Source organism: Pristiophorus japonicus, chromosome 16 (assembly GCF_044704955.1).
Source record: "Pristiophorus japonicus isolate sPriJap1 chromosome 16, sPriJap1.hap1, whole genome shotgun sequence".
In the NCBI taxonomy this organism is placed as follows: domain Eukaryota; kingdom Metazoa; phylum Chordata; class Chondrichthyes; family Pristiophoridae; genus Pristiophorus; species Pristiophorus japonicus.
In genome coordinates, this window is record NC_091992.1 from 22,513,938 (window position 1) to 22,532,837 (window position 18,900).

At 41.3% G+C, this 18,900-nt stretch overlaps 2 protein-coding genes across 7 annotated transcripts in view; one reads left to right on the top strand and one right to left on the bottom strand.

Moving 5' to 3' along the window:
• The window catches only part of LOC139226390 (beta-crystallin A1), a 77,670-nt gene that overhangs the window by 42,355 nt on the left and 16,415 nt on the right, over positions 1-18,900 (bottom strand). For 4 of the 6 annotated variants that reach the window (XM_070857128.1, XM_070857133.1, XM_070857129.1 and 1 more), the window contains exon 2: positions 8,500-8,565. The exons of 1 other annotated variant lie outside the window; for it this stretch is intronic. The gene's annotated coding sequence lies outside the window, so the exon portion shown is untranslated. Of the gene's footprint in view, positions 1-8,296; positions 8,470-8,499; positions 8,566-18,900 lie in introns of those variants that run through there. One more of the 6 variants, XM_070857132.1, reaches the window with a different exon arrangement.
• On the top strand, positions 8,278-9,360 carry LOC139226386 (gap junction Cx32.7 protein). Its single transcript, XM_070857124.1, has one exon. It carries the CDS (start codon positions 8,278-8,280, stop codon positions 9,358-9,360), a length of 1,083 nt encoding a protein of 360 aa, XP_070713225.1.

Below are 18,900 nucleotides of genomic sequence, written 5' to 3' on the forward strand. Positions count from 1 at the left end.
CTGGAATATCGCCGTGGCCGATCGAATCCCAAATGGACATCTGTTGTAATTGAAGAGACCTTTGTGCGTGTTGATGCAAGCGAGGCCTTTCGATGATTCTTCCAGCTCCTGCATCATGTAGGCCGAGGTCAAGTCCAGCTTCATGAATATTTTTCCTGCCGCCAGCGTCGCAAATAGGTCATCTGCCTTTGTTAGCAGGTATTGATCCTGCAGTGAGAAACGATTGATAGTTACTTTGTAATCACCACAGATTCTGACTGTGCTGTCTTCCTTGAGGACTGGAACAATCGGACTGGCCCACTCATTGAATTCGATCGGCGAAATGACGCCGTCTCGTTGCAGCCTGTCCAGCTCGATCTCCACCCTCTCTCTCATCATATACGGTACCGCTCTCGCCTTGTGATGGATGGGTCGCACCCCCGAAATCAAATGGATCTGCACTTTTGCTTCTTGGAACTTCCCGATGCCTGGTTCGAACAGCAAGGGGAACTTGCTTGGGACCTGGGCACATGAGGGGTCGTCGACGGATGAAAGCAGTCGGACGTCGTCCCAGTTCCAGCTTATCTTTCCCAGCCAGCTCCTGCTGAACAGCATGGGGCCATCGCCCGGTACCACCCAGAGTGGTAAATCGTGCACCGCTCCATCGTAAGAGACCTTTACGGTAGCACTGGCAATTACGGGAATCAGTTCCTTTGTATACGTTCTCAGTTTAGTGCGAATGGGAGTCAGGACTGGCCTTGAAGCCTTGCTGCACCACAATTTATCAAAAGTCTTTTTGCTCATTATGGACTGGCTTGGGAGTCCATTTAATTCAACCTTCAGCATTATTGGGGGATACTTTGTGGTAAATGTGTATACCCCATATACTTATTGCCTCCTTGGTCTGAGGCTCTGGTTTGTCGTGATCCACCGTGGATCTGTTCTCTTCTGCAACATGGTGGTTTGCAGTATTAGCAGGGTTTGCAGCTCGCCTGCACACGCGTTGGAGGTGTCCCATTGTTCCACAGCCCTTGCAAACGTATCCTTTGAAGTGGTATGAATGGAAAGGATGATCATCCCTGCAGCGCCAACAAAGTGTTAATGGCCTTGTATTCACCACTCTTGATGGTGGACTCTGAGTCATCTGCGGGCATGCAGCTGCAGGCGTGCAAGTCCTGCCATGTACATTTCGATTCGAAAACGTTACTTTGTTCACACATCTTGCAGCAGCACGAGTGTGCTGAGAAATTTGTTTGGTATTGTCACTGGTGGCGATAGATGCCTGGACTATCGCTATGGCTTTACTCAAGGTTGGGGTCTCTACAGTCAAAAGTTTGTGAAATATTACTTCATGGCCAATGCCAAGTACAAAGAAGTCCCTGAGCATGTGCTCCAAGTGTCCTTCAAATTCGCAATGTCCTGCAAGGCGCCTTAGCTCAGTGACGTAGCTCGCCACTTCCTGGCCTTCAACCTCTTGTATGTGTAGAATCAATACCTTGCCATCAGAATGCTTTCCTTCAGGTTTAGATGCTCCCGGACCAGTGTGCACAACTCATCATACGACTTCGCTGGAGCTAGTAGGTTTTTCATGAGGCCATATGTTGGTGCCCCACAAACAGTGAGGAGGATCACTCTTTGTTTGGCAGCATTCGCTACTCCTTCCAGCTCGTTGGCCACGAAGTATTGGTCGAGTCGCTCCACGAAGATTTCCCAATCATCTCCCTCCGAAAATTTCTCCAGGATGCCCACGGTTCTCTGCATTGTTGCGGTGGGGTTCGTCATCTGTATCTCGTCGCCAGTTGTTATGTCTTGAATAAAGAGTCAGAGTGGATACTGCAAGCTCAAAGTAAGGTGTGACCGTAGTCCTTTATTACAGAGTGCCTCTCCAGCCTGTGAGGCCGCCTTATATACAGGTGCTCCGAAGGGATTGTGGGATTCCTTGGGACTCCAGGGGATAAGCCTTCTGGTATTTACAGATTTACATACAAAACACTTTTATTCGCCATACTCATTGTGGCAGTATAGGGGTGATTGCAACACACCCAGTCTGGATGAATATTTATCGTCCCATTCCAATTTCTTTCCCGCTGACCACCAATTAACCATACACTTTAAAAAATAATCAATCAAGCCTGCCCGGGGTCCTCATGAAAGCATGCAGCTGAAGTACCATGATGTCATTTAGGACCCCACGCAATAACAAAAGTCCCATCCAGCGCCCAATCCTCTCGTAAAAGCTAATGGGATTCTCCCCAAGAAGCACTATTTAAAGGGTCACTCAACTTCAAGTAATTGGATCCTAGGGATCTGTGCGCCATTGTGGCTGTATTGCCAGGTACTTTTCCAGCTTCCAGATTGCTTTGTTCTGAGATTATTTGCTCACACATTTTCAGGTTGGCAGGCTGTAACTAGTGGGGTGCCGCAAGGATCAGTGCTTGGGCCTCAGCTATTCACAATTCGTATTAATGACTTAGATGAGGAGAGCGAGTGTAATGTATCCAAGCTGGCTGACAATACAAAGCTAGGTGGGAAAGTAAGCTGTGAGAAGGACACAAAGAGCATGCGCAAAGGGATATAGACAGGTTAAGTGAGTGGGAAATACAGTAACAGATGGGAGTATAACGTGGGGAAATGTGAGGTTATTTACTTTGGTAGGAAGAATCGAAAAACAGGGTATTTTTTTAATGGTGAGAAACTATTAAATGTTGGCATTCAGAAAGATTTAGGTGTCCTTGTACAGGAAACACAGAGCTAGTATGCAGATACAGCATGCAGTTAGGAAGGCAAGTGGCATGTTGGCCTTTATTGCAAGGGGGTTGGAATACAAGAGTAAGGAAGTCTTGTGACAATTGTACAGGGCTTTGGTGAGACCACATTTGGTGAGATTTTTTTTAAAGTTCTGGAGTACTTTGCACAGTTTTGGTCTCCTTATCTGAGGAAGGATATACTTGCCTTAAAGGTGGTGCAACAAAGGTTCACTAGATTTGTTACTAGGATGAGAAGGTTGTCCTATGAGACAAGATTGCATTGATTGGGCCTATACTCTCTGGAGTTTAGATGAATGAGAGGTGATCTCATTGAAACATCTGAGATTCTGAGGAGGATTGGCAGGGTAGGTGCTAAGAGGTTGTTTCCCCTGGCTGGAGAGTCTAGAACTAGAGGGCATAGTTTCAGTATAAAGGATTGGCCATTTAAGACTGAGATGAGGAGAAATTTCTTCACTCAGAGGGTTGTGAATTTTCTGCCCCAAAGGGCCGTGGATGCTGAATTGTTGAATGCGTTCAAGGCTGAGACAGATAGATCTTTGGACTCTCGGGCAATCAAGGGATATGGGGATCGAGCAGGAAGATGTTGAGGTCAAAAATCGACCATGATCTTATTGAATGGTGGAGCAGGCTCGAGGGGCCGTATGGCATACTCCTGCTCCTAATTCTTATGTTCTTAACCAGTAAATCACTTTCCTCACTGAGGTCAATAATCGACAGGAGAGAGCCAAGGGATTTGCAGCAGTGTATATAAAAGCAAAATACTGCGGATGCTGGAATCTGAAATAAAAACACAGAATGCTGGAAATCTCAGCGGGTCAGGCAGCATCTGTGGAGAGAAAAACAAAGTTAATGAATTGGGTCGACGACCCTTCATCAAATTTGCAGCAGTGGCTGGCTTCCTTCGCATCCAGGGCATGATACACTGCACACATGTTAATCTCAGGGCATTAGACCAGCCTTTGTAAATAAGAAGGGTTATCACTCAATTAATGTGAAGCTCGTCTCTGATCACAAAAACAGGATAATGCAAGTTTGTGTAATGTTTCCAGGCGGCTATCACAATGCTTTCACCCTGTGACACTCAACTTTCTCCACCCCCCGCCCCCCAATATTTGACCCTTCAAGGAACATGACAGGATGGCTGCTGGGGAAAAAGGAATACCTTCCACGTGCATGGCTCATGACACCGCTCTACAACCCCACAAATATAATTAGAGCCATGGAAACACCAGGGTTATAATTAAGCACATTATAGAGCTCCTCAGATAAAGGTATCTCAACAGGTCTGGGAGTTTCCTACAATATGTTGCACAATATAGTGGTGAGCCACATCCTGCACAGCCTTGCCATCCAGAGAAGGATGCATTTTGAGGAGACATAGCAACAGCAGCCTTCACAGATGAGGAATGCCAGGGTGAAGGTGAGGAAGGAACAGAACAGGAGGGCCACCTCTGTTATGTACTCAATAAAGATTCAAACTGAGTACTGTTTAACTAAGCAAGGTACGACCTTGCCTGTGCTTTATTTAGTTCCAAAGTGACTGACTCACAAAATGGCTGGTCTTTTATACCCGAGCAGCACCATGTGCGTGCTGCTCAGTGGCCTCCAACAATGACACCATCTGGTGGCTCCAAACAGCATGTACATACATGGCAACCTCAATGTTTTGCAGTCAGAGATGCCAGAAATGAGTTAAAAGCACAGCTATTCTGGTGCCTGGCTCTTCCTCCTCCCCTGAAAACTCACACAAAGCCCCTCTGCTTTAAAAGATCTTGTTACCCCCTTCAGGTGTCCCAAGATGGGATTCTGATTCTGCAAGTGCTACTATGTAAGAGAATGCTGTTAGTATCTGGTAAGAGGACCGCAAAGGAAAAGGTGAGTGTGTTCGGGATGAGAAAGGGAGGTGGTCCACTGTGTCCTTGTGATTGGTGGTGAAGGATGTGATGGGGTGGGAGGTGGAGGGATAAAAGGAATGTTGCCAGATGAGGGCCTCCTGAAAATATCTGGGCTGAATCTTAGCCACCTATCTATTCAACTTACGATGTGCAATGGAAGTGTATAGGAAAAGGCAGAGTGACAAAGTTTTGTGAATACCAAAAGCAGAGGTACCACAAAAATAGGATAATGCAAGGTTGTGCAGATGCAGCTTACCACTATATTGTGCAGCATATTGTAGTGACCTCCCAGACCTGTTGAGACACCTGCACCTTTATTTGAGGAGCTCTATAGTGTGCTCAATTGTAACCCTGGTGTTTTCATGGCTCTGATTATATCTGTGGGGTTGTAGAGGGAGGTCATGGTCAGAGTCAATTTTAACAATTTAGAACAAAACAACCTTTGTCCTCAGGAAAGCTGATTTTATATTATCAGATAGAAACAGTTTTGAGAATAAAAACATTGCAAAGGGTATATTTATGGCATCAAATTGATTAAATTAAGAATTCAGCTTGAGGTTAATTTGATTGCAAGCATTTTGTGCCATCCCTCATTAAATCCACTGACTAATTGTATGCATGGGTTGACTAACATTCCCACCACTATATGTAATCCCTCCTTTCAGCACAACAATTTCTCCAAACAATTAAAAACTCAGACTGGCAGATTGTATACACATGTTTCTACCGCAACCTCTGATGTTGTTAAAAAAAAAGTCGAGATTCCAGTACAAAACAAAATACATTTATGACAACGCTTCTCTAACTATTCTCTATTTTTATTCATTACATCTAACTATTTGTGTTTCTTGTAAACAGGATAAATCCATGGGAAAATACAAACATGTAAATGGCTTTCAGTAGGAGTACTTAGTAAAGAGGATAATATTCAATAGAAAATATGCTGGATATTTTGGGCAGCATAATACATTAGACAAGTGGATTTTACATAATTATCATTCACTTAACGCTGAATATACACAAAAAGTCCTTTGCAATGAAGAACACAGTACTCTGTTCTTTTATTTTTAATTGCTGTCTCTGTTCTTGTTTTGAGAGAAAATGTAATGTGCTGGAAATGTTTACATTAGTTTGTACATGCTGTTTGTACAAATGTTTTCATGATTCAAATACATTACTGTGGCAGTAAATTAATTAAATGGCAAAAAAGCCTTCATGTTAATCATGGATGCAAATGGTTTTGCAACACTCCAGAGAGCATGTTTGCTGCTTTTAATCATTTCTAGAACATTCTTTGTTTTCAGCTATGAATGGTTTACAGAGAAGTTGTACAATTCATCCTGGATTATCTGTAAACACTTTTTTGTCATGTACAATACAGTAACAGTTTTAGGGACAGTTTTAGTTTGACCTATGTTAGCCGAGTCCAATCATCAAAAACCCAAACTGTGCCATCGGGACAACCGTGTTTCTGGCTCTAATCTACTGCCATCCCACTTGGCTCTTTTTAACCACTTTCCAGAATATTGGAGAAGTTAGAGCAAAAAGTAATTCTCATCCGGGTGAGTAAACTTTGTTAACATGCAAGTTAGAAAAATGAAAACCTTGGAAGTAGCTTGTAAGAAAAAGAATTTGTATTTACAGTTTAAAATACAATCTTTCGTACTTGTATCCTACCACACAGCATTTATTAATTGACAAATAATGGAATTAGCCGTGTACAGACGATTCAAGTAAAGTACACACTACACTAGAAATCCTTTCGGCATGCTCCATGTGATGATAATATTTTGTGACTTGAAAGCTATTGATACTAACTATCCAAGCATTGGTAAATGTCATTTCCAATACATTGTAGTAGAGTAACAGTTATCTTTTGTAATGCATTTCAGCTGTTCATCAGATTTAAAAAAATAAGTTTATTAGGTTGCACGGAACTACATATTCTGAATATACCAAAATGTATTCTTAATTATTTGCAAGTATTTTCTTTAATTACTTCTGTAACTTTTGTTTCATGTTATAATGCTGTTGGCTGCCGTGTTACCTTACATTACAACAGTGACTACACTTCAAAAGTACTTCATTGGCTGTAAAGCACTTTCGGACGTCCTGAAGTCGTGAAAGGTGCTATATAAATGCAAGTTCTTTCTTTTTCTTTTTTTCATTTTTGGTATGGTCATATCAGGGGCATTACATCTGTTCTAATATTTTTACAAGGGGCTGTTTAGGTTCTTAAGGTTGTACTATCAGTTTTAATCATTTAAATATTGATTCTTCCACCCCCCTTTTAACTATTCGTTTGCCCAACCTGCCTTTCCCAACTGATTGTGGGCAGGCAACCTGCGGCCACGGATCTGCCAAATTCTGCTCTTAAACGTGCAATTGCAACATGTCTAACAATGGCCTGGATGACATGCACCTCACCTCCATTCTGCACTATCTTCTAGATTGCTTCTCTGGGATTGGGGACTTCCTATGCGCGTAATTCAAATAAAAATACCAAATAAAAAGAAAAAAAGGGAAATCTTAAATGAAAACAGAAAATACTGAAAATCAACAGCAGGTATTTCAAAATCTGGAAACCGAAAAGACAGGTTAATGTTTCGGCAAAGGATGTTTACCTAAAGTATCAATCTGTCTTTTCCCTTTGATGGATTCCTGTTTTAATTGCCATTAATAAGCCGATGTATTCTCTACATTTCCATATAAGAGGAATATTTGTAGAACTAGGTTCTAAGTACAACTGTTATGTCTCAGTATTCAAGGTTTATTTTTCTTGGTACCTCCAAAGGATCCCCTTGTAAATTGGAACATTGATATTTTGCATGTGTCTGTTGTAGTCACATATTTATTTGGAGTATAAAAATTGAAATGTACAAAAATAAATCGATGGAGATAGTTTTCATGAGAAAGCATCAATTTATATGGATGTACCTTATAGAAAAAATAGTTTGGAATACTCTAACCAGTAAAGTTAAAATGTATTATAATTTCTGCACAAATCATGCAAAGTAATTGTGCTAACTTTATCTGATGATTTTAAAATCTGCCATTATATGATGGTTTGGTATCACTGGATTGATACTACATTTCACGGGTGTCACAAACCATCTTAACATACCATAGCAGCAGTACAGGTAAAACTGCATTATGGGATTGTGCTGGGTAATGCTTTGAGTCCAGGCAAGCAAATACATACACATATGCCTTGATTTAAAAAGAATTATGGTGAAGCAAAATGATTGTGTTATAATGGAAATGCTGATATTATTCATCATTTTACTTATGGAAATGGCATTCTACAAAGCCATCTGATAGCATTATTCATGCAATTTATGAACTCATTTGGAAAAACCACACAACTTAATTCCTTGTGTGTCACGCAGTCATTTCCACCTCCATGACACCACACCACTAACAATGGGGCATTTGTTTTTACTCCTCCAAATCTTTGATTATTTGTATTAAAACTCAAATATCCATGACACATATTATTCTTGGGTTAACATTGTTACTAACTTAAAAGAGAACCTTGTCAAAGAAAACAGTTATCTCAAGTCACTTAGGGAATACTAGGTAAGGTTAATGTGCCTGATGTCAATATAATCTGCTTTCTTTTCTACAGATAAAAAATGGGTGATTGGTCATTACTTGGCCGTCTCCTAACTGAAGTTCAGAACCATTCCACAGTAATTGGGAAGATCTGGTTGACAATGTTGCTGATTTTTCGCATTCTGCTGGTCACATTAGTCGGTGATGCAGTATACAATGATGAGCAGTCCAAATTCACCTGTAACACCCGCCAGCCAGGGTGTAAAAATGTTTGTTACAACACCTTTGCACCTATCTCTCACCTGAGATTCTGGGTTTTCCAAATTGTTTTGGTTTCGACACCATCAATTTTCTACATCGTGTATGTCCTGCACAAAATAGCGAAAGATGAAAAATATGAAATGGAAAAAGCACATGAACTGGAATTATCAAACAATCCTATATCTAGTGGACACAACCCAGAAGATGAAACCTTGAGTCAAAAATCTGATATCACCATCTCACAGAAAAGTGAATTTGATCTAAAAGATGGAGAATATGAAGTAGAGCATATTAAAAGTAATAAAAACAGTGACCCAATCTATCTATCAAACAAGGTTTTAACTGTATATGTTATACATGTAATGCTGAGAGCAGTTATGGAGGTTACATTTTTGCTGGGACAGTACTATCTGTATGGATTTAATGTTCCTTGTTTGTTTGTCTGTTGGACCTATCCATGTCCAACCAAAACGGACTGCTTCGTCTCCAGAGCAACAGAAAAGACCATCATTTTGAACTTTATGTTTTGTATCAGTCTCGCATGCTTCTTGCTGAACATTGTCGAGCTTCATTATTTGGGCTGGGTCTACATTGCACGTGTGTTATGTACGACTTGCTCACCCTGCTGCAAGAAGAAGAAACAAAGGGAAGCAGTGCATCGGTATTCACAGCAAAACCCTCTTCTATTGGCACTAAAAGATTCATTTTGTGACAATTTAATGTTGAAGTCATCTGCAGGATTGTTGCATCAGAGACCAGGCTACCTCCCACGTCAAGTAGCAATTTCATTTGAATCTGCACCAGTAGAAAGCACAAAAAAGAATCTTGATGAAAAGGAACATGGCAAGCTGCAAAGTGGAAATCTAAATAAGCCTGGAAAAAGCAAGAAGGTTTGGCTTTAAAAAAGTAAGAGAGGGTTTGTAACAGATTGAGTTACATTCTGAATATAATGTTCAGAGGTACTTTAAATTCAAAACAGTAACAGAAAGTTTGCTAGTAAACACAACACCTTGAGGGGAATTTTCACATGAAAAAACAGGTGGGTTGGAGGACAGGGGTGGGGGGGGGGAGAAGTTAAAGTTATAAAAATCTAAAACCTGACCCCCAACTCGCCTACTTTCACCTTTGACTCAGGTGGAACGGGGGCGAGCAGCCAACCAGCTGCCAGGAGGAGGGTTGGCATTTTAAATATTATGAGGCCTGATGACTCTGCTCGGGATTCCTGGTAGCTGCAGTGAGGTGAGCACAGCCTCGGGGACCAAGCCTAATGGGCTGGGAGGAGAAGGAGTGCTTCCTCCCGGATCGCACAAGCTCACTCACCAGCAACCCGCCACCCCCCCTCCCCCAGGAGTCGGGCTTGGACCCCCCCACCCCCCTCGGGAATCGAACTCAGCCCTGGAGTTGGGGATCAGACACCCCCCCACCCCCCGCGGATTGAACTCAACCCCGAGGTCAGGGATCGGAACTCCACCCCCCACCACCCCTCGGGGATCGAACTCAGCCCTGGGGTTGGGGATCAGACCCCCACCCGCCTCCAGGGATCGAACTCAGCCCCGAGGTCGGGGATCGGACCCCACCCAGGATTGGGGATCAGACCCCTTTTATTGTGTTGCAATAAGGCAGTTCAGAAAATCAAAAAATATTAAATTATCTTCATTTGAAACTGAAATGGAGAGGACACACTTCTGAAAAACTAAATTAAATTCTCATTCTGTGTTAAATTTTCACTTGTCTCTGTGACATAATGACCAGTAATGCCCTCAAAGACCTAAATAGGCACTCTGGCAAACTTTTCTGATCAAGAAAGCTCTAACTCAAAACTTTCAACCTACTCAGAAGCTGTAAGGTTTATAATTTGCCACTGTAATTACTCAGTATGGATACAGCTGGAAATCCTTTCTCCACATCAATCCTTGGATGAGGATAAAATGTCCCCTTTTATGGCCCTATCACTCAACAATACTTGACTCAAACAAACTATCTGTAATGGTGAAATACCATCCAATAGTACCCCTAACAATTAAAGGTGACAATTGGTTTATCTCATCATTAAAATGCTCCAGGGCACACTTTCCTTTCCTCATTATATTGTAACGCCAATTACAATTCTCCTTCTCTGTATTAAATCCTAGACCTGGCATTTGACTTACTAAGCAAATAGCAATTTCATAGAGAAATCTAAATTATTTTTCAAAGCTTGACTGTATTTAGCACAACACCAACTACATAGGTATCAAATTTACTATGACAACCAATAAACATATTCCATTCAGAGTTTAACTGGACAGATTAAAGGGTGATCTAATTGAAGTATTTAAGATGATTAAAGGATTTGATATAGTAAACAGAGATAAACTATTTCCTCTGGTGGGCTAGGCTGTTCAAGGGTGATGTCAGGAAGCATTTCTTCACACAAAGGGTAGTAGAAATCTGGAACTCTCTCCCCCCAAAAGCTGTTGAGGCTAGGTCAATTTAAACATTCAAAACGGAGATTATAGTTTTTTGTTAGGCAAGTGTATTAAGTAACCAAGATGGAGTTAAGATACAGATCAGCCATGAATGAACGGCGGAACAGGCTCGAGGCGTTGAATGACCTACACCTATGTTCCTGTGCTATATTCGGTCTTGGTTTTTGGGTGACAAATTATAGCAATTTCTTTGTGTCACAGAAAACCTTTAAAAGCAACCATTTAAAGTTTTGGCTAGTGTATTGTGTTAGCACCCTATTCTTTTGGCATAGGAACCTGTGCTCAATCCAGCCATTGCTGGTAAGGGTCCATCTGAAATTAGTTCAGGGCAGACTTAACCTACTTCCACATCGTGTGGATCTACAGTATAAGATTGATTATAATTTGGCACTAAATTCGCAGTCTTGCTCAGGCAGACCACAAAGATGTTATGTGAGAGAAATTAAAACATTTATAATAATGTAGTGGGGAGTTGTCTTTTAAGGTGAGGGTGAGGAATGTACCGTGCTTTACTCTACAATTGGTCCTTGCTATATTCGAACTAGGAGTATTTTTATGCTGACAGTTGACACCAACAGCAAAAAAAATTGTTTCACACTCTAGCCCGAACTACCCTCATTTTAATATATACAAAAAAGAACCAAAATATTCATCACAAGATAATAATGACAATTTAAAGCAGCAATAAAAAATTTAAGTATTTGCGAAACAATCTGAGGTTCAACTGCAGATTTTCAAAACTGAAAACGAATTGGAAGAAAACAAATCAATATAAGCTAGAAAGAAATTAAAGTTATTAATAACATCTGATACATTTCTCAGCGCATTTCTTAGTAGTATGTAAGATTAAAAATCTTCTGTCACTTGTATTAATTTCCCACCCAAGGTACTCAAGAATTCTGTCTAACAATTTCCAGCAAGATGAAATAATTTGCATTTATATAGCGCCTTTCACGACCACAGGGCATCCCAAAATGCTTTACAGCCAATGAAGTACTTTGGAAGCATCACTGTTGCAATGTAGGAAACGTGGTAGCCAATTTGCACACAACAAGATCCTGCAAACAGCAGTGAAATAAATGACAAATGATAAATGTTTTTTTAGTTGTTTGATGGATAAATGTTGGCCAGGAAACCAGAATTCCCCTTGCTCTTCTTTGAATATTGCCGTGGGATCTTTCACGTCCACCTGAGAGGGCAGACAAGTTCCCGGTTTAACATCTCATCTCCATCCTAGATTATGTGCTCAAGTCTTTGGAGTGAATCTTGAACCCATGACCTTCTGATTCAGAGAAAACAGTGCTACCACTGAGCCAAAGCTGACATCTAAGAAAGGGATTGCCTTGCCAGTCTTTGAGGCTGCATCAAAAGCATTACTTTTGTTAATGATCAGACTTTTCCTATAGATTATTCAAATTTTTCCTTTGTACTTTTCCTATATTTTCTTAGTAATATTTCTTCACATGTACTTTTGGATGAGAATACAGCAAGGAATAATTGAACTACATACTAGTGTATTAAGACATACTGGGGCTTAAAAGGTTTAAACTATGAGGGTAGGTTGTATAAACTTGGCTTTTATTCCTTTGAGTTTGGAAGGTTGAAGGATGATTTAATTGAATTGTTTAAAATGATAAAGGGATTTGATAGGATACATAAAGATAAACTATTTCCTCGGATGAGGGGAATCTAGAATAAGGGGACACAAACTTAAAATTAGAGTTAGACCATTTAAGAGTGAAATTCGGAGGAAATTTTTCACACACAAGTTTGTGGAAATATGGAACTCTCTCCACAAAAGGCTGCGGATAGGGAGTCAATTGCATTTATCAAAACTTAGATAAGAGTATCAAGGGTTATGAATCAAAGGCAGGTAAATGGAGTTGAGGTACAGATTAGCCATGATCTAATAGAATGGTTGGAGGGGCTGACTGGCATAGTCCTGTTCCTATGCTCCTTAGATACTTTGAAAATATTTCAGTTCAAATCTCCATAGACAGATGAGTGAGTGTTCATACCAATATAATACTGTAAAGTGCGTTTACACTGAGAAGTTTGTTTATTAGTTAGTCTAGACTTTATTTGCTCCAGTCTGAATGTCAGTTTAAATAGATCGTGGCTGTAATGTACACATACCAGTTTGAGACTGATACATGTTGAGAGTAATGTAGAGTCAGCAGATGCAAATTACAGGCCTCAATATCAACTTCGAGGCACGTTGGGAGAAGGGGGGGTCTGATAGCACGTGGGAAATCTGGAAGTAATTTCAGCGCGTCTGTCTGTGGCATTTTAACGCAGGCATCTTATTATAAATTGTTACAAAAGCAAAATACTGCGGAAGCTGGAATCTAGAATCAAAACTGAAAATGCTGGAAATCTCAGTGAGTCAGGCAGCATCTGTGGAGAGAAAGCAGAATTAACGTTTCGGGTCCCGATGATCCGGGTTTGGCATCAAATACACGGCAACGGGAGTGATATTTAAAGGGGCAATCCGGAAATGGAATTTGGAGGAGTTGGGAGGTTTGGCACAGAGACACCAATTGCAGAAGATGGACTCAGGACGCTCAAAGACTGCACCCCACTTTAATGACACCTCCCTTGATTAACTGCCGGGGGCAGTGAGGAGTTGGAAAGTCTCTTCCCCAGCAATGGGAGGAGGAAACCTGCTGTTGCTACAAAAAAATAGGCGTGGCTGGAGATGTCCCAGGAAGTCAGCAGCAGGAGCATTGTATCACGCTCCTATCTTCAGTGCAGAAAGCACTTTAATGACTTAACTAGGTAAGAAAGGTGAGTACAGTTACACATTCACCTACATCCTGTTGTGCGCATTAACCCCCCTCGCTCTGCCTTGACAAGCTTACTCCATCACATCACTCCTCGCATCCACTTACCTTCAAGTTCATTCATCCTTCCCTTTCTATGCACTTCCTCACATCCCCATCTATCCTTCCACCACTGCCACTCATCCTGATCCTTATGCAATTTAATGCCAGTCTCTGATAGTCACAGACAACAAATGCGCTACCATTACACATGCCATCTGAGCAGATTGCCTCTACTTCTGCTGAAGCCACAGGAGTTTCACCATGTAGGAGTAGGAAAAGGAAGAAACAAGCTTTGTAGTTGCATAAGAGTATGGACATTGATGTTATTAGAAAATGTTATGTTTTAAAATTTCTGTTCTTTGGTAGAATAACATAAAATTTATTACTGTTACCCATTCTTGGTTGCTGGGTGGCAACTTACCTTTTCAGTTGTTTGTTGAAGAATGGGAAAACATGAATTGACGGTGACCAATGGCGGGGTGGTGGGAGGGGGGGTAGGGTTGGCGGCTGTGCAATGGGTGGTTGGTTGGTAGCAGGACTGATTTGTGTTAGTGGGATTGGTGGCGGGAGTGAGCGGGAAATGAGAGTGGCTGTTAGATGTGGTTGTTACATGGGTCCAGTGGTGGTAAACTAACTGAACCTTGCAGCTATAAGGGAATCCCTGGTATCCTGGGCAGCAATGTGAGTGGCTGGTGCTGCATTGGTGTTGCCATCCTCCTCTTCCTCAGATTAGTCTGCAGGTAATGTGTGCTCAGTGCTTTTTTTCCTCCAGCAGATCCAATCCTCGCTGCTGCACAATGTTGTGCAGAGTTCAGCACACTGCGATCATTCTGGAGACCCTGACTGGTGACTACTGAAGGGTGCCTCCAGATCTGTCCAGGCACCTAATGCGTATCTTGGGCATGCCGATCACTTGCTCAATGACATATTTGGTTGTCATATGGCTTTCATTGTACTGCTCTTGGGCTTCATTGGTTGAGTTTCTCACGGGTGTCATCAGCCAAATTTGAAGGGGGTATCTTTAATTTCCTACCAGCCAGCCCTTAAGTTTGCTTGGTGGTCCAAAGAGCTTGGACTGCTGCATCATGGCAGCTTCTGGAAATCTGACGCATACCTACATAAGCCTTTTCCTGTGGTTGCACACACAGCTGCGCATTGATGGAGTGGAAGCTCTTGTGGTTTATGAATACTCCTGATTAATCTGGGGGTGCGTGGATTGCCATGTATGTGTAGTTTATATGCCCTGCCCAGCCAACCCTAATCTGTGGTAAGTCAGCTAATGACGCAAAGCCAAGAGCTCGCTCATTCTGACTGGAGTGCAGTTGGCATAATTGCCCTGACAAACATCTCATCAGTGACCTGCCTTATGCATTTGTGTGCAGTCTACTGAGAGATCTTGGATATGTCTCTGGCATTGCCCTGGAAGGATCCGGAGGCAAAAAAAAGTTGAGGGCGGTGGTCACTTTCACAGCCACTGGTAATGCGTGGCCACCAGGTCCAGCAGGGGGCTGGTCTTCTTCTAGGAGGCTGTAGATGTCTGCCACCACAGACTCTGGAAGCACTGCTCTTCCGAGATGTCCAGAAACCTGAGTCTCTGCCTTTACACCCCGCTATGTGGTTAGTGCCTCCTGCGAGCCTGACCTCTCTATTGCTCCAGTCTTTGCTCACCACCTACAGGTCTCTCCACAGCAAGCTGTTGCAACTGCTAATGGTCATCTTGCTCCTTGTCTCAGGTCCAATCTAAGGCAGCCAAATCGCCACCATCCTGATTCGAGTTTCAAAACCTCCAAAGTATAGAAACTAATCTCTCACTACAAGTATTCTGAACAGACCTTTTCCCAGCGGAAGAAAATAGCTGACATCAGTAAGTACTTATTGCAGTATTTGCCTGACTTTTAATAAGCCCCATGAATTGCCATTGTGTTCTCGCCTTGGTTTCAATGTCGACTTTCAAGAAGCCCGAGAAACCCATGGATGCACCATTAAGTTCGATTATACGTTGAAATATCGCTACAATGAAGCGATTAACATTATTTAAATTGGTAACCCGCTTCTCCGGAGGGATTTATGTGCAATCTGCTGAACGCGCCCAAGCTAAATCCAGAAGTTGATGCATTTTCGGCCACTTTATCTCCCCACCCCCACCATACCTAAACCTGTCAGCTGCTCCACTTAAAAATTTCCCTGTAGTGTCAGTTCCACATTACTCCTTTGCAGGGAAGAGAGGTCTGTGCATGTTGCTTGCACACAGGTATCTGAATGCCAGTAGGATTTTAAGGATGCTGAAAAACTAACAGAATTAAAATTACATTTCAAAAGTTCCCAAGCTCTCTATTGGACTGCCTGGGAACTTTTTAAAATTCACTTTCCACCTGCAGTTACTCTGCAGCTAGTGCGAAGCCAAATTATTGTGAGAGTAGCTCCCTGGGATTATCTCACGCTGGTTGTCTAAATTTGATTTGGATGACTTCACATCCAGGGTACACGACATAGTTTGCATCAATGCTAAGTTAAAATTGCTTTGCATCAATGAAAAATGTGTTATAAGTGCCTATATGAGATAGATTCACTTGTAGGTGTTGATACAAGTAATCAAAATATCACTTGTAGATTAACCCAGTAATTAAGGCTCTCAGTAACTTTGTATGTATTAGACATACAATGCTGTCCCAATGATAATGTTAATAAAATAAGTTGGTTGCATTCGCCAGTTTTTTACTTGAAGGTAAGAGTATTCAGCTCTTATATTATACAATTAAAGCAAAAAATGCTGGCATATAGCATGTGAGTCAGGAACTGAAAGGAGAAAGGTTAACATTTCAGGTCAGATCTTCATTAGAATTGATCAGAACTGACAAATGATGTAGCCTAAAATATTAACTGTTCTTTTTAAACATTAGCCTATCTTTTTGTTTCAGATGCTGACATGCTTGTTGTGTGTGCTAGCATTTTCTGGTTTTATTGGAGACTTATAACATTTGTGAATTTTGTTTTAATTTCTTCTGTGCGATGCAAGTAGATCTGTCTTGGAATGTGTATCAAAGGTGTAACAATCCAAAGGTTCAGTTGATATAAACTGCAAACAAACTTGAATGGTTTATAAAGTAATTTTGAGTTCCTGGACTATGACTACACCTCCTAGTCATTACTCTTCCCAATATTAGGTCTCGTTCACCCATCACCTCACTAGATTGGCCTAGATTGCAAAGCGAATTTAAAAATTCTCATCCTTGTTTTCAAATCCCTCCCTGGCCTCACCCCTCCCTATCTCTGTAATCTCCTCCAGCCCAACAACGCTCTGAGATATCTATACTCCTCTAATTTATGGTCTCTTAAGCATCCCCGATTTTAAACACCATTGGGGCTGTGCCTTCAGGTGCCCAGGCCCTCAGCTCTGGAATTCCTTCTCTAACCCTCTCCACCTCTCTTTCTTTCTTTAAGATGCTCCTTAAATCACACCTTATCTGCCCTAATATCTCCTTATGTGGCTCGGTGTCAAGTTTTGTTTTATAACGCTCCTGTGACGCGCCTTCGGACTTTTTACTACGTTAAAGGCACTATATAAATACAAATTGTTATTGTTAAATAGTTAATTAGGCAATTGGATGGGTGTGTGTGTTGGTACTTTGTCCTTTCACCTTTGAGATGTAAATTTAATTCATCTCAGACTGATGAAATAAAAATCTCTGATCTTGGTCAATTTCAATGATTCTAAATGGAATAAGTTTGGGTAGTTTCAACCCAGTCCATCGTGAACAAGTTCACAACAGAAAGCTGTCTATAATTCAGCATCAGATTAGCAATTTCACTCGGGGAAGCCAGCAATATGTCTTGTATGAGAAATAGAAAAGGTTACATTGGTGCATTGGTAGGAATGTGGTCTTCTGAGGTTGGGATTAAGGTGCTTTGTTGAAAATGATTGGAATTCTACATCTGACCATGCTATGTGAGATGCTTGTACTATATTTGTAGTGTGCATGTGAGATGGTGACCTTAGTGTCAGCTGTGGTTCAGTGGGTAGCACACTTGCCTGAGTCAGAAGGTTGCGGGTTCCAGTCCCACTCCAGGAACTTGAGCACATAAATCTAGGCTGAAACTCCAGTACTGAGGGAGTGCTGCACTGTAGGAGGTGCTGTCTTTTAGATGAGACGTTAAACTGAGGCCCCGTCTGCCTTCTCAGGTGGACGTAAAAGATCCCATGGCACTATTTCGAAGATGATCAGGGGAGTTATGCCCGGTGTCCTGGCCAATTATTATCCCTCAATCAACATAACAAAAACATTATCTGGTAATTATTACATTGCTGTTTGTGCGAGTTTACTGTGCACACGTTGGCTACCGCATTTCCCACATTACAACAGTGACTACACTCCAAAAGTATTTCATTGGCTGTAAAGCGCTTTGAGACGTCCAGTGGTCATGAAAGGCGCTATATAAATGCATGCCTTTCTTTTTCTTTCTTTAGCAGCTGTAAGTGAAAAATTGTTGCAGTCAACACTAACACCCCTCGTGCTGATGAGCACAAGTCACCTACATATTCTTCTGTTTTGCAGTTTTAATTGATTTCTACTGTTACCTCTGACAACTCTGCTCATTTTGTTTTAGTATTTCCCACTGTTACCAATGGTATCAAGTTGTGTCGTTCAGGTCTGTGTACAGTGGCAGCAGGAAGTGGTGAGACAGGGATATCTACTATCTTTTAAATATATCTTATATAAAGTATAACTGGATGAACCATCTACACTCTTTGATGCTAAATGCCACATTAGCCAGAACATGTTCCTTTGATTATTTTAGGCACCTTGAAATAGTTACTTGCCGTTAAAACTTGCTTTCTACTATGCAGTGTTAATCATCACGTAAACATTTTAAAAATGATAGTGACATAGTGTTTGCGCTTTCTTTATATTTACTTCACTATTGAATAAGAACTCATCTTGTGAGATTTCTTGAAAATTTTAAATCATATTCATGTTTTTTCTTAATAACCAGAATTCAAATACAATGCAAATCTCAACACTTTTCTATCGTATTAAGTTTGCCATCCTTAAATTAGTTAATATTTACCAATATTTTAAGAAAATGATACATTGTGAAAAATATTATGATCATTTTCCAATAAATTTGCTTCCCAAAGAACAAAAGCAAA